General features: G+C 41.8%; 1 protein-coding gene across 1 annotated transcript in view; it reads right to left on the bottom strand.

The window, feature by feature from the left end:
- Positions 1 to 1,764: 1,764 nt before the first annotated feature.
- The window catches only part of SUGT1 (SGT1 homolog, MIS12 kinetochore complex assembly cochaperone), a 34,857-nt gene continuing 21,789 nt past the window's right edge, over positions 1,765 to 14,832 (bottom strand). The window contains exons 9-13 of the mRNA XM_070943395.1: positions 13,366 to 13,462; positions 12,378 to 12,485; positions 5,665 to 5,752; positions 3,001 to 3,188; positions 1,765 to 2,292 (exon numbers count right to left, since the gene is read on the bottom strand). Of these exons, the coding sequence (XP_070799496.1) occupies positions 2,191 to 2,292; positions 3,001 to 3,188; positions 5,665 to 5,752; positions 12,378 to 12,485; positions 13,366 to 13,462 (583 nt within the window). The 3' untranslated portion in view covers positions 1,765 to 2,190. The remainder of the gene's footprint in view (positions 2,293 to 3,000; positions 3,189 to 5,664; positions 5,753 to 12,377; positions 12,486 to 13,365; positions 13,463 to 14,832) is intronic.

The following is a 14,832-nucleotide window of genomic DNA, read 5'->3' as shown; positions in this document are numbered from 1 at the left end:
CCTCGTTCAGTTCAGGTTGAAATTTTAAAAAAACAAGGAATCGTTTTGAAAGATTCAGCCACTTTTTTTTGTCTCGAGGAGGCCCAAAAAAAAAACCCCAATGAAATCTTTGCCTGGTTATCTGAATGGGATACATGGTACCTTTAATGAAAGCGCAAAAGGGCCTCTTAATAGGCATTTCACATCTGAACAAATCTACAAAGTCTTCCCATGAGAAAAGATATCAAGCAGCCATCGGTGTGGAGAGAATTAGCCCAACGTGAACTAAAGGCTCAGGACTCCTCCGAATTTTTCTCTTGAGCTCTGCAAAATGAGCCTTAAATGACAAGGGAGATTTCTTTTTTTTTTAAAAAAAGAAGATTCAGCGAGGTATTACAAAAATGATAATCTGTGTCACTGCAGGAATTTCGCTGTTCAGTGGGGTTGGGACTCTTAACTCTCTCTAGAAATAAAGATAATTTGTTAATTGCATTTGATTGATAATTGATAATTCTGATTATTCAGGCTGGTTAGAATGGTTTCACATTTCATTTAGGGAAGGAAGGAGAGGTAACAAGTACCAAGATTCTTTTAATTGTACGGGTGAGGCGTAGACTTCAAGCAACATGGAAATACAGATGGTCCTCATTCAACGACCGCTTGTTCAGCATTGTCGTCAGCTCGCAAAGCTTCCCTGGCCTGCTTTCGAGTTTCCATAGGCAAGGGGGATGGGAAACCAATGAAGCAACACAGCAGCCCAAGACAGGAGCATATTCCAGACTTATCTTTCTCAAGGCTGTCTCCCAGGGTTACCCACAGCAGCCGGAGAGGAGTGATCTCTACAACCCGTGATATTGCTCCGTTGGCGAATGTGATTGATGACACACCCTGGGGGGAAGGGGGGAAACAGGGTCATGATTAGGGCCGTAAATTACGTGGGGTCAGAGTTGGCTTCATTTGGGTACGTGCCAAATAACTGAATTTCTTTTGAAGCTTGGCTCGAGGCTCATGATTGAACCCTGACAGTTGTTATAACTGGATCTCATGCTTATGGTCAGTGCAATGTTGCTGGATTTGTGCAATTGTGCCCTGGGCGTTTGGCACCTTGCTGGCAATTACAAAGTCACACAACATCCTGCCTTTCTGACTTTCATCGTGGCTTGGGACGTTCCTTTATGTTTCACACAAGCGAAATTAATGGCAGGAATCTGGAAGTTGTGGTCATGTGAAGTCCTTGCTTAACATGTATAAGAAGCACTGAGGCACTTCTGGGTTGAAAGGATTAGCCAGTGACATCACCCTTGCTCTGGGGACGCCGAATTGAAGGGTCCTTTTATGTCCTCGACAGGAGTTTGAGCCATGGACAGGAGCTCAACCATGCCCCATGGCAGCTCTGGGTCTCGAACGCGGGCTTGCTAACCTCCTGCCAAGCGCTCCAACCACTCGAGCCACTGTGCTCTTTTTAACCGCATTGCTTAACAACAAGAGTTCCCAGTGCTAATTACTGTCAGTAAATGAGTATTCCACCTTGTGTGATGATGTGTGTATGCTTTAACCAATCTGTTACCCTGATTTTACGGCATCGAATTGTAACACCGTTCTCAGTTAAGTATTATAATGCTTACACAGCATTAAAAAATAGCATTTTTTTTATTATTAATAGAAAAGTGTACCGTGAATCTTAATTTTATCATGCAGAAGCATCCTTATGGGCTACACAGCTCATTAAATCTCACAATGACAACTTGCACTTGGCAACTGCTCAACAGACAAAAGGAGCCCGACTTCTTTAAGTAAAAGTTATATATTTACAATTTTATTTGGAAGCAAAGTTAAGCCAAACAATCTTTAACACTACAGCCAAAAACGTGTGTTCACCCCAATATATCTAGAGCAAATAAATTAAAGGGATCGAGTGTTATTTAATAAGGCAATAATCCTAAATAGTCCAATTAAACGCCTTCTTAATTCTCCAAATGCATCACCAAGAGAGCCAAGGACTGGGTTCGAATCCTTCTTTTTAAAAAACACCTTCATGGGAACAGCAGCAAGAGCTCTCATTCCTGATTACAGCTCTTAAGTTATCTTCATGAAGAGGTCTGGCTGCAGGAGGTCAAGACACGAAAACGGGAATCATCTTCTGAACCAGCATTCAGGGTTTCATCCTCAAGACTTCTCTGTCCGCATATAACAGGGTTCCACGAACCACGATCAGAACTTCTTCCATTCCATGTCTTCCGGGGGATTGACTTCTACTTTTCTTTTACCTACGTCAGACCAATTTGTGCTCAACACCGTCCCGCCCGATTCCATCTGCAAAAGAATTAAATAATGTATGAGCCTTCAGTGATCGAAAGTTTTTACTTTTTGCTGAGGTTTTACAACATCAGCAATCGATTTCTGAAGACAGGAGGAAGGCATTTTGGACAATACTCCAATAATTCCCACCACAATTGTAGTCAGTTCAGAAAATATCTAATTGATGGAGGAAAGAAAGGAATAATACAGAAGAAAAATGTACTCTCCTGCTTAAGCAGGGGGTTGGACTAGATGACCTCCAAAGTCCCTTCTGTCTGTGTTTGATGAGTGAAAACGAAGTCTGTCTTTTCCTTACAGAAAGATAGCTTTGCCACAGGTTGTTTCTCTCTCAAATGCTAAAATCAGTTTATATTTGCAATGTTACAGAGCCTTGGAAGTACAGTGGTCTAAAGCACCCTGTTATTAAGACCAGCTGCCTGCAATTACTGCAGGTTCGAATCTTGCCAAGGCTCAAGGTTGACTCAGCCTTCCATCCTTTCTAAGGTAGGTGAAATGAGGACCCAGTTTGTGGGGGCAATAAACTGACTTTGTATAAATATACAAAAGTATGAAGGCTATTGCTTAACGCATTATAAGCCGCCCTGAGTCTCCGGAGAAGGGCGGCATATAAATCAAATTAAAAAAAAAAAAAGTTCTAAACCCAACTCGAAATTCACAGGGCAAAAAGAAAAGAATGAAGAAGGGAAAAAAAATATATCTTACAAATGATTTGTTCATGGCCCGTTTGACTTCATCTGTGCCGTCCGAATAGATTTGTTGGAAAAGTTTGTTCAAAGCCGCGTCGCCTTCCAATTTTTCATTCTTCTCTTCTTCCTTGATTTCCACCACTAATTTATCCCAGTTCTTCGTGTTCTGTGAAGATGACGGATAGTGATGCGTGGGGTTTGAAGCTGCAAAACAAATTAAAGCAGGGAATATCAACCCCGTGTCTCAACTTTTATGGATAAAGTATTGTATCCGGTATTGATCCACGGAGATATTTCTCTTTAGCAATAATCAATTTAGCGGTTAAGTGGGGAAAAATTGGATCCGTTTTTTTTTTTAACTTTGCAAGTTTAAGTTCCAACAGGTGCCTTTTTTCTATCACTCTGCCTTGTATATCTTGCTTTGAAGCTATAAATTACATGTTCTTTGCTTGTGGATAGAAAAGGGGCCTCCAAAATTGGCAACTTTAAGACCTGTGGACTTCAACTCCCAGAATTCTGGCTGGGAAAGCTTAGCCTAGATATTTGTTCTGACCCAGCTCTCCAAACACGATAAACCCTCTTAAGTTAATTCAAAGATTCCTTTATTAGGAGTGCTTGCAGCCCCGGCAAAAAGTCTCTCTCACAGCAGGCTAACAAGTCCATCCGTCCAGAAGATGAATAGTTGTCTGTCACATCTGTTCATCTCCGCCCCCTTCCTTTTATCTCCAGAGCTAGGGTGGGGCTTCGCTAGCACTGTGACTCTTCCTTCCAAGGACCAGCCCATAGATTTCCCCTGCTCTCCTCTCCTTTGCCTTCTGCGCATCCGCACATCAGGCACTGGACCCAGCTGTTCCTCCTCTTCCTCATCAGCCACCTCCAGACCTGGGGGCTGTTGACTCTCCATCTGAGGGCTGACGGATGGCCCAGGCTCTGCCTCTGCCTCTCTCTCTCTCTGCTAACAAGTCCAGCCAGCCGGAAGATGAATGGTTGTCTGCCACACCTATTCATCTCTGCCCCCTGCCTTTTATCCCAGAGTTAGGGAGGGGCTTCGCTAGCAGCGGTGGCTCTTCCTTCCAAGGACCGGCCCATAGATTTCCCCTGCTCTCCTCTCCTCTGCCTTCTGAGCATCTACGGATCAGGCACTGGACCCAGCTGTTCCTCCTCTTCCTCATCAGCCACCTCCAGACCTGGGAGCTGTTGACTCTCCCTCTGAGGCCTGACGGATGGCCCAGGCTCTGCCCCCCCCCCCCCTCTCTCTGCCAGCTCCATTCCCTCCTCCCCCTCGGAGCTCTCAGGCTGCCTTCATGCTGACCCTGACTCCTACACCTCCTCCTCATCTGATTCGGCTGCTGGAGGGGCCAGCGGCCAACAGGCCACAACAATATTTGAACATAAAATGAATACCCCTGAATACCCAAGACAGCTGATCTTCCTTTCTGAAGTTTCTTTCCCTCTAATCAGACTTATTGCTTGGATAAATCAGGATTCAAGGAAGCATTGCTCTTTTTATAGTGTTCTCCATTCTGTTTTTCTACAACATATTATTATTATTATTATTATTATTATTATTACTACTACTACTACTACTACTACTACTACTACTATTATTATTATTATTATTATTATTATTATTATTATTATTATTATTATTATTATTATTATTATTATTATTATTATTATTCAGAGCACTAAAATCCAACTTTTAACAATGCCTCCGAGAACTGTAGATCTATGACCAGCTTTGCTTAATGAGAGAGGCAATCGTGACTTTGTGAATTGGTTTTAATGAAGAATCCTGACCCATGCAAAAGGAAACATAGGAAGGAAATTTAAACGTGGAAGGAGACTAGAAAAACAAAATGCACAGGTACCGTATATGTGGTACCTTGCTCAATAGTAGTAACTGTGAGAGGGATCTTGGAGTCCTAATGGACAACCATTTAGATAGGAGCCAGCCGTGTGCAGCAGCGGCCAAAAGAAGCCAACACAGTTCTGGGCTGCATAAACAGAGGGATAGAATCAAGATCACGTGAAGTATTAATGCCATTTTATAAGGTCTTGGTAAGGCCACACTTGGAATATTGCATCCAGTTTGGTCGCCACAATGTAAAAAAGATGTGGAGACTCTAGAAAGAGTGCAGCGAAGAGCAACAAAGAGGATTAGGGGACTGGAGGCTAAAACATATGAAGAACAGTTGCAGGGATTCGGTATGTCTAGTTTAATGAAAAAAAGGTCTATGGGAGACATGATAGCAGTGTTCCAATATCTCAGGGGCTGCCCCAAAGAAGAGGGAGTCAAGCTATTCTCCAAAGCACCTGAGGGCAGGACAAGAAGCGACAGGTGGAAACTCATCAAGGAGAGAAGCAACTTAGAACTAAGGAGAAATTTCATGACAGTGAGAACAATTAATCAGTGGAACAACTTGCCTGCAGAAGCTGTGAATGCTTCAACACTGGAGGTTTTTAAGAAGATGTTGGATAACCATTTGTCTGAGGTGGTGTAAGGTTTCCTGCCTGGGCAGGGGGTTGGACTAGAAGACCTCCAAGGTCCCTTGCAACTCTGTTATTCTATTTCTATTTCTAGATGGTTCCTTCAGATCAGTCTGTAAATCTACCCAACTCTCTCCTGGTGCCACCTTTCAATCTAAGATTATTTGTTAGTCAACATGCTAACACAAACCTGGTACACCTGTTTGTGTATCAGAATTCTCTTGTCCTTCTAATTTCTCCCATCGTATAATTTCTGGTTTCTTCATTTTTATCTCAATCTGTAGAAGAAGAAGAAGAAGAAGCATTTAATAGATTAACCCTTTTGAGAAGATCAGTGTTTGTGACAAATACGAAGGGAAATTTCGATCAGCCAGAACATTTGAGGTGTTTCGGTTTTTTTAAATGCAGTTTGGCCAATTTTCTCTTTTAACTTTAAAAAGAAAATAGGAATACAGTAAGATTGTGATAACATTCTTATCACAATAACATTGTGTGTCCTAGTCCGCCTTTCAGAAAATAGCCTGAATTAGACCTCCGTTCACGCTTTAAGTACAGGAAAATCTCAGGATTTCTCCCATTTGAGCAGTTAAGCATCCTGATTTTTTAAAAATACAGGATGCTTGTAACTTTGGATTTGAGGATGATGTATACAAAGAACCCTCAAATAATCCATCAAGATCTTGACAAGCAACTGGCGGGTTTCCATGTGGCTGAAACTCTGGATAGCGAGATGACTGACATATAGAGGTAGTCCTCAGCTTATGACCATAATTGAGCCCCACATTTCTGTGGTTAAGTGAGACATTTGTTAAGTGACTTTTACCACCTTCCTTAACACAGTTGTTACGTGAATCATTGCTGTTGATAAATTAGTAACCTGGTCGTTAAATGAACCTGGCTTCCCCATTGACTTCACTTGTCGGAAGGTCACTACAACTGTCATAAATTCATGCCAGTGGCCAAGCATCTGAATTTTGATCACATGATCATGGAGATGTTGCAATGTTCGTAACTGTGAATAAGGGTCATAAGTCACCTTTTTTCAGTGGCCTTGTAACTTTGAACTGTCACTAAATGAACTGTTTTATCCTGTAGTTAAAAAGAATAAATAAATTTGGTTTGGCTAGCTACCTGAGAATCCTTTATTAGATAGCACAGCAACAGTAGCTCTAAAACAATCCAATGCACCCAGGAGTCCACCAAGCAAATGAACGCTGCGCTGAATATTTTATCAAACTTCCCTAGACAGCTGATCAGAAAATTTAAAACTGCTTCAGTTTAAAAACCTACTCACTGTAAGAACTTAAGTTACGGACAAACTTCAAGGTTATACTAATGATGGATCCCTCGAACAGGAAGGAATACACTGGGTGAACATCTTCAAATACCCAGACACTCTTATAGCCTACAGCAAGTTATTCTTTTATGAACTATTTGCTGCATGCAAACAATTTTACTTGCTGCCAACGCCTTTCAAAACTGGGTCTGCGTCTTTTTAAGCTCCTTTTGTGATGAATGGAAAGCTGAAAAAGCACAGCTCGATGAAAAGAGTTAAGATGAGGTATGAAACGTTTTCGGTACATCTAGAAAAGGAGAGCTCAGGGACAGTCAAGAAAATGTAGTGAGATTTAAATCTGCGCTTTGCAATTTAAGAATCAACTTGAAAAGGCTTGCATGTGACAAAATCAGAGTTCCAAGTTTCTGTAATTATCAAAAAACGATATACAGCATGGAGCCTTTTAATTTGTGCCTGTAGCAACAGAGATTCCAACACAATTCTCCTACCCTTAAAGTAAAATATTCAAACGTGAATGTATTTTTAAATCCGCCTTGCAATTAAAAACAATGTTTTTCGTTCAAGGGAATACAGGATAGGGGAGAATATTGAAATATATTGTTTGCTCAGCCGACAAGACTAGCTGGTTCTGGAAGAAGCCAGTAGTTCTCCTTTGTTCCAAAAATGACCCAAAGATTCTTGCAACTCCAGAAACAAGAGTATCTCAGTAAATGCTAATTATTAAAGCAGCTTTTCCAACAAGCTACGTGGATGCCTTGCTTCAAATCAGAATGAACAGTTAGCTTCATTCCACCAGTGTTCAAATGTTTTTTCTCCCCAGTTTTCTTTGCAAATTCCAGCCTGATCAGGCCAGTTGATTTCTTGCTACTTGGCTTCTCTCCTACAGCAACATCAAACTTTGCATCGTTCCATTGAGTTGGAAAGAATAAAAAGGGTGATTTTTTTTAAAAAAACTATGCTCTTTAAAATCAAACACTACGATGTGCTCAGTTTCTTAGGCCAGTTTTAGCTAACCACGTACCAATGTTCTGAGTTTTATCTCCGATATAAGCTGGAATTTCTTTTTGCCTAAACCAGCATCATTGTGCCTGTTCTATCTTAACAGCAACGTACTGAAAAGAAGAAGAAGAAAAAAATCAATGAAGGACACAAAATGTGTGGATGACAATATCGATCCTTTAGCTACAGAAAAATCTTCTCCAAAGTGGTCAATATCAACCCTTAAGATTGACAAGAGACTATCCAAGAGGTCAGCATTATTTTGATGATTCGTTGCACAATTAGCCAGATGTTCAGGTTGGATTTGACACCTTTGTCTGCCTACCGAGTCCTTTTCACGTTGATGTTTAATGGTGTTAAAGATCTCCTCTTAGGATGTAAGCTCTTCCCGAGTCAAGCTGCCTTTTGCAACTGACTGATGGTGAATTTGTCAATGCCCATGGTGTTTTAAAGAGTGCTCCAGTTGTTTGGGAATTGCATCCAAGGCACCCATTACTATTAGTACGACCTTATTATTTGGAGAACTATCAATGTGATCTTCATTAAATTATTTTCGTGTTTGGGGTCAATGAACTATCTGAAACTTCATGGAAGAGGTCAATGAACTGAAAAGTTTGCCCCCCCCCATCTAGAGGAAGACATTTAGTTCACAATTTAAAAATCCTTCACTGAATCCTAAAGGTGCTTTTTCAAGAGGTACCTGGACTTTGTTTTTTCTTTGAAGACGTTTCGCTTCTCATCCAAGAAGCTTCTTCAGTTCTTGTACAGCTAAATGTCTCTGGAGATTCTCAGTCATCCAGGTCATAATTGTCCCAAAAGTGCCTTTTCAAGAGGCAACTGGACTTTCGGGGGGGGGGGGGTTGAAGATGTTTTGCCTCTCATCCAAAAAGCTTCTTCAGCTTCACTGAAACCTTTTTTCCTTCTCCACTAAAGTAACATAATCATAAATCCACCAGGATTACAATACACAATAGAAACTTAAAGCATAAATCTGAAAATTAGTGGTTATTAAATTCTATCAAGAACCCTACAATAATGTAGCCAGTCTCTCATTCGTTCTTGGGTTATTTTTTGAGTTGTTGCTCAGAAAGAAGAAATATGTCTTGGGCATAGATACCGATGAAAAAAGGGAAAAAGCTGCATCTAAACATTTTCTCAAGCTTTGAAAGAGCTCCAATTAAAAAGAGAATAAAATAAAGCCCGTCTTCTAACCAGATTCCCCTCCCCATGGAAGCAAACTGAGGTTTTCAGAAGCTATCCCTAATCCATTACGCTCTTGGCAATATTAAAAACAGCAAGTAAATTGTTTATTGTGACAGCAGACAAAACGCTCGCATTTTTCATCGCCAATTAGATCCTCTCGCAACAAACAAGCAAAAAAAAAAACCTCCTGTGCTCATTAAGACTTAATATAATCTTATTATCATTTGTGATATCCCAGTTGTGATATCATATATCTGTTTTCTCACTTATTTAAAAAAAAGAGAGAAAGCAAAACTGACTCCACAAAGGTAAATACTATTTTTTCCCCCCAACCAGATTAGCAAACAATCCTGCTGAACCTCCATGCTGCAGATTTTACACCTTGGAAATTGTTTGTTGAAAACAAAACAATGCAGCATATTCATTTTGACCAATTAAAGAACAGAGCATGATTATTATTTCTTTTAATTCTATAAACGTCTCTCCCAATCTTCCTAAGAACTGTCGCTGGAAAAAAAAAATGACAATATGAAAACTTGTCATTTTCACAGGTTCAAAGTTAATGAATTATAGCACACGAGTTTAAAATATATATTTTTTTAATTTTAAAAATAAACCACTGCTCTTTAAACATGACGAGTTCCTGAGAAAGGGATATGACCCAGTTCTACAGGTACCGTGTTTCCCCAAAAATAAGACCCTTTCTTATATTTTTTTGAACCCCGAAATAAGCGCTTGGGTAGTCCTCAATTTACGGCAACTGAGCCCAAAATTGATGTTTGCTAAGTGAGAAATTTGTTAAGTGACTTGTGCCCCTTTTTACAAATTTTCTTGCCACGTTTTGTTAAGTGAATCACTGTAGTTGTTTAATTAGTAACCCGGTTGTTAAGTGAATCTGGTTTTTCTCGTTGACTTTGCTTGTCAGAAGGTTGCAAAAAGGGAACACGTGACCCTCAACTGTCATAAATATGAACTGCTTGTTAAGCATTCGAATATAAATCACGTGACTATGGGGATACTGCAATGGTCCTAAGTGTGAAAAATGTTCATAAGTCACTTTTTTCCAGCGATGTCATAACTTGGAACAGTCACTAAACGAACAGTTGTAAATCAAGGACTACCTGTAACTTATGACAGGGTTCTATATAGGTAATCCCAAATTTGCAAACTATCATTTAATGCTCTTCAAAGGACAGTCTTCAAAAAAAGCTACTTATTATGCTTCGTTGCACAGTCAGCCGGATGTTCACACTGGATCTGGCATTTCAAATTATTTAGATTGATTGATTGATTGATTGATTGATTGATTGATTAGCCCTAGGGCCATATCAAAGTTATCAAGTCCTTCTCAAGGACCTGCTGGGATGGGCAGCTGCCACTTCAATTACTGCGAGACTCAACTTTTCTGTGCCAGCAAAACCAAACCTCTGGAATTATATTATTGGAATTACTTCCATGCTGTTCAGACTTGGAAGGATGGGCTGCTATAAAGCAAAGCTCGAAACTCTAGGGCAGGTTTCGGCAACCTTAAACACTCAAAGAGCCATTTGGACCCGTTTCCCACAGAAAACACAGGAATCACAAAACCTGGGTGGGCTAGGCCGACTCAATGTCATTCCCACCCAGTCAAATGACATCCCCCCCCAGCCACGCCTACCCAGATTTTGTGGCTCCCAGTGTTTTCTATGGGAAATGGGTCTCTCCCTCTTTCTCTCTCTCATTTCTCTCTCTCATTTCCTCTCCCTCTCCCTCTCTTTTCTTTCTTTCTCTCTTTCTCTCTCTTTTTCTTTCTTTCTCATTTTACCTCTCTTTTCCCTCTCTCCCTCCAGCTCTCTCATTTCTTTCCCCCTCCCTCTCCTTTTTTCTCTCATGTCTCTCTCTTTCCTCTCTCTCATTCTCTCCCTCCATCATTTTCTCATTTCTCTCTCTCTCTCTCTCTGTTTTTTCCCCTTTTCTCTCTCTCATTTTTCTCTCTCCCTTCTCCTTTCTTTCTCTTCTTTCGCCGCCCAGAGGATGCTTTCCCCTTTTTAAATGGAAATTTTAAATTTGTTTTTAAATTATTGGGGTTTTAAATTTGTTCAGCCAAATTATTTAATTCGTTTTATTTTATTTTAAATTTTGTATTTATATGTTTTATTCTATGGCTGTTCACCGCCTGAGTCCTTCGGGAGTAGGGCGGTATATAAATTCAATAAAAACAAAACAAAACAAAACAATGCCACCATCAGCACCGCTCAGCTGGAGGAGTAAAGCTCAGGGTAGTGGGAAAAGGGGGCTGGCCCCGCCGAACCTCTCATGCCCACCCCGGGGATCAGGGTCGGAGAAAGGCGGAGCGCCCTCACCAAAGACGCTCGCCTGTCAGCCGGTCAACCTGCCTGCACTGCGTGCCTTTGCTATGCTTTAGCCCAGCCCAGCCACTTGTGCGCCCCCTCCCGGCCCTGCAACAGCTGGCCAGAGGGTCACATAAGGAGGCGGATCATCTCCGGGGAAGTCACCGCGGCAACTGGTGCGCGCTCCTCAGCTGTGGGCCTGTCCTCCTTTCTGTCGTACCCTCCTCCCGGATCCCATTCTCACCCCGCCAGCCCTCATGTTAGCGAGGTTGGCATCGGCCATGGCCGGGTTGGGCCAGTGTCTTAGGGCGGAGAGCAGGTTGCGCAACCAAATCGGCAGGGAGCCGCAGGAGAGGGGTCAAAGAGCCACATGCAGCTCTGGAGCTGCGGGTTGCCAACACCTGCTCTAGAGTGTTCCTTATTTCCAAAAATGCCCAAGAACCAAATTTTCTTAGAAAATAACAAGTAATGTTGGCCACTTGGTTGAACATGTGCTTACCTAGACAAGGACAAGAATGACAAGACATGGACTGTTGCGGCGATCCAGACGAGGAAATAGCGGGGCTCCTAGGAGCCCTGCGAAAACCCCGTCTGTCAAGCCATCGCCGGCAGGTCTGTGGACCTACCCTGTCCACAGGGACAGGGGGTTAGAGAGGGACCCCTCGGATGGCCGAGAGGAACGGGCAGGTTCCTCGGGGCCAGAGGATTGCCCTCTGCGCCGCCGCCAGCGGGAGCGGCAGCCATAGCAGCTGCCTCAAGGCTGCAGCATCCGGGATAAGCGAAGTGCAGGAGGAGAAGCAGGAGGAAAGCGTTTGAAAGCCGGGTGAGTGGGATCTACCCCGGCGGGAACAGCCTTTAAATAATGGTCATCAATAAGTGTGCCCTAGCCTTTATAGCGGCTAAGAACTACTTGGGCAAAGGATTTAAAACAACTAACAAAAGGAAGACCCGTTAATGGATTATAGCACCTATTGATTGCTTTGGAATTACCGTTCCTTTGGATGGATATAAAATTTGACACGTTTTCCTTCTCTTTAATGAGAATGGATTATTTTTGAAGAGAGAAAAAATTACCTTGGTTGAAAGAACTTTAAATAAACTTTGCTCTGGGACTATGGAATGAAGAAGATGAAGTTTTAGCTTGTAGTTCTCCTCAGAGGAAAGCTTCAGTGATACATTTAGCTGTTGAGACAAGACAACATATCACAATCTAGCAATTAGTAAAGCGGATCTCCTAATCTTCATTTTACCTATTCAGAAACAATGAATTCAAATAATCTTCCCTGGAAACTTTTAATGTACTCAGGCATAAGAATTTGAAAAGAAAGCAGACCAGAAATCAACCGAAGATTTATATTCTTAGGCATCAGAAAGTTATATGTCAGATTGTTAGGAAATGTTTAGATATATTTTAGATTAAAATGTAGCAACTGATCCAAAGTTATAAATAAGTAAACTGAGAAACGATGCAGTTTCTTTTTCCAGTGTTATGTTTTCATTCCTTCAAGTTATATAAAATAAGGTAAAGGTTCCCCTCGCACATATGTGCTAGCGTTCCCGACTCTGGGGGGCGGTGGTCATCTCCATTTCAAAACCGAAGAGCCAGCTCTGTCCAAAGACGTCTCCGTGGTCATGTGGCCGGTATGACTCAACACCAAAGGTGCACAGAACGCTGTTCCTTTCCCACCAAAGGTGGTCCCTATTTTTCTACTTGCCTTTTTTTACGTGCTTTCGAATTGCTAGGTTGGGACAAGTAATAGGAGCTCACCCCATTACACGGCACTGGGGATTCGAACCGCTGAACTGCCGACCTTTCGATCAACAAGCTCAGCGTCTTAGCCACTGAGCCACCGCGTCCCTAAGCAACTTGTAACTAAGCAACTTGTAGAACCTTCAAAATATACAATATCAGTAATGAAAGCTACTTTTTTTTTGCAATTAAATACTGGCAGAGAACCACAGAATATCACAGCAACATCTAAAGCATCCTTTCCTCCTATCCTAGCCTGCAAAAACAACTTTTGGTTCAGTTCTGAACCTCAAAATTGGGTGCCTATATTACCTCTTTCTCCGAGAATGTTATGTTTACATCATCTTCCTTCGCATGTTTGATCATGATTGTTACAATGACATGAGAATCAGTTTGGTACCAGTCATACCTTTAGGGAGGGGAGGGAAAAAAAAAAGATTTGTTACACGAACATTGGATGCTGATTTCGCCCTCCCGTTTTGACACCTGAGAAGTAAAAACTCTGACTCAAGTAAGCCCTCTTAATAGCTCTCCGTGCTACAAAGTTTTGGATTTGATCCAGGGGTGAAATGCTCTCGGTTTGGACCGGATCACCTGATCCAGTAGCAATGGCGGCTGGTGGTTCAGAGAACCGGTAGCAAAAATGAGCTTTGATGGTACAGTGGTTAATGCACCCTGTTATTAACACAGCTGCCTGCAATTTCTGCTGGTTCGAATCTCTCCAAGGCTCAAGGTTGACTCAGCCTTCCATCCTTTCTAAGGTAGGTGAAATGAGGACCCAGTTTGTGGGGGCAATAAGCTGACTTTGTATAAATATACAAAAGGATGAAGGCTATTGCTTAGCACATTGTAAGCCACCCTGAGTCTCTGGAGAAGGGCGGCATATAAATCAAATTAAAAAAAAAAAGAATCCCTCCCTACCCAGCTGAGCCTCACAATCATCAGAGGCTTTTTTTTTACTTTTAAAAGCATTTTTTTACAACCTCTTCGCCAGAGAGGTTGTAGAAAAAATGGTTTTAAAAGTTTTTTTTAATGGCCATGCCCACCCAGTCACATTACCCCCCCCATCAAGCCACGCCCACAGAACCTGTATAACAAATTTTAGATTTCACCACTGATTTGATCCATATAAACCTTTTTTAAAGGTTACATTTATAGTCAACTTGTATTATGCCAACGAGCAGTTATTTTCAAAGTGGAATGCAGAATACACTAGCTACGACTTAACTAGCTGTAGCATGTCCAGATTCACACAGTGCTGATATGTTAATGCAGAAATTTTCAATTTCCTCTGCCAGCCTCCAGAAAGATGGAAGGGGTCAGCATGCGTAAACCAAAGTTTAGAAGGCTGACTTTACTGCAACGTGAAATCCCAGTTAAGTTTTATGTCTGAATGCAGCCACAGGATTCTGTGGAATCTTTGGGAATTGACATGATGCCAGTATTGCAATATATGAGGGGCTGCCACAAAGAAAAAGGGGTCAACTTATTTTCCAAAGCACCTGAAAACAGAACAAGAAGCAATGGATGGAGACTAATCAAGGAGAGAAGCAACCTAGAAATGAGGAGAAATTTCCTGGCAGGGAGAACAATCAACCAGGCTGGGTCCTCCATCATTGGAGGTTTTCAAGAAGAGATTAGACAACCAGGGTCTCCTGCTTGAGCAGAGGGTTCGACTAGAAGACCTCCAAGGTACCTTCCAACTCTGTTCTTTCTGTTCCGAGCAAGAAGTACCGTATTTTTGGGAGTATAAAATGCTCCGGACTATAAGACGCACCT

The sequence above is a fragment of the Pituophis catenifer genome, unplaced genomic scaffold (genome assembly GCF_029215685.1).
Source record: "Pituophis catenifer annectens isolate HBS135680 unplaced genomic scaffold, rPitCat1.0.hap2 SCAF_4, whole genome shotgun sequence".
Taxonomy (NCBI): Eukaryota; Metazoa; Chordata; class Lepidosauria; order Squamata; family Colubridae; genus Pituophis; species Pituophis catenifer.
Note: the sequence above shows the minus strand (reverse complement) of the source record. Positions and strands in the feature narration are given on the sequence as shown.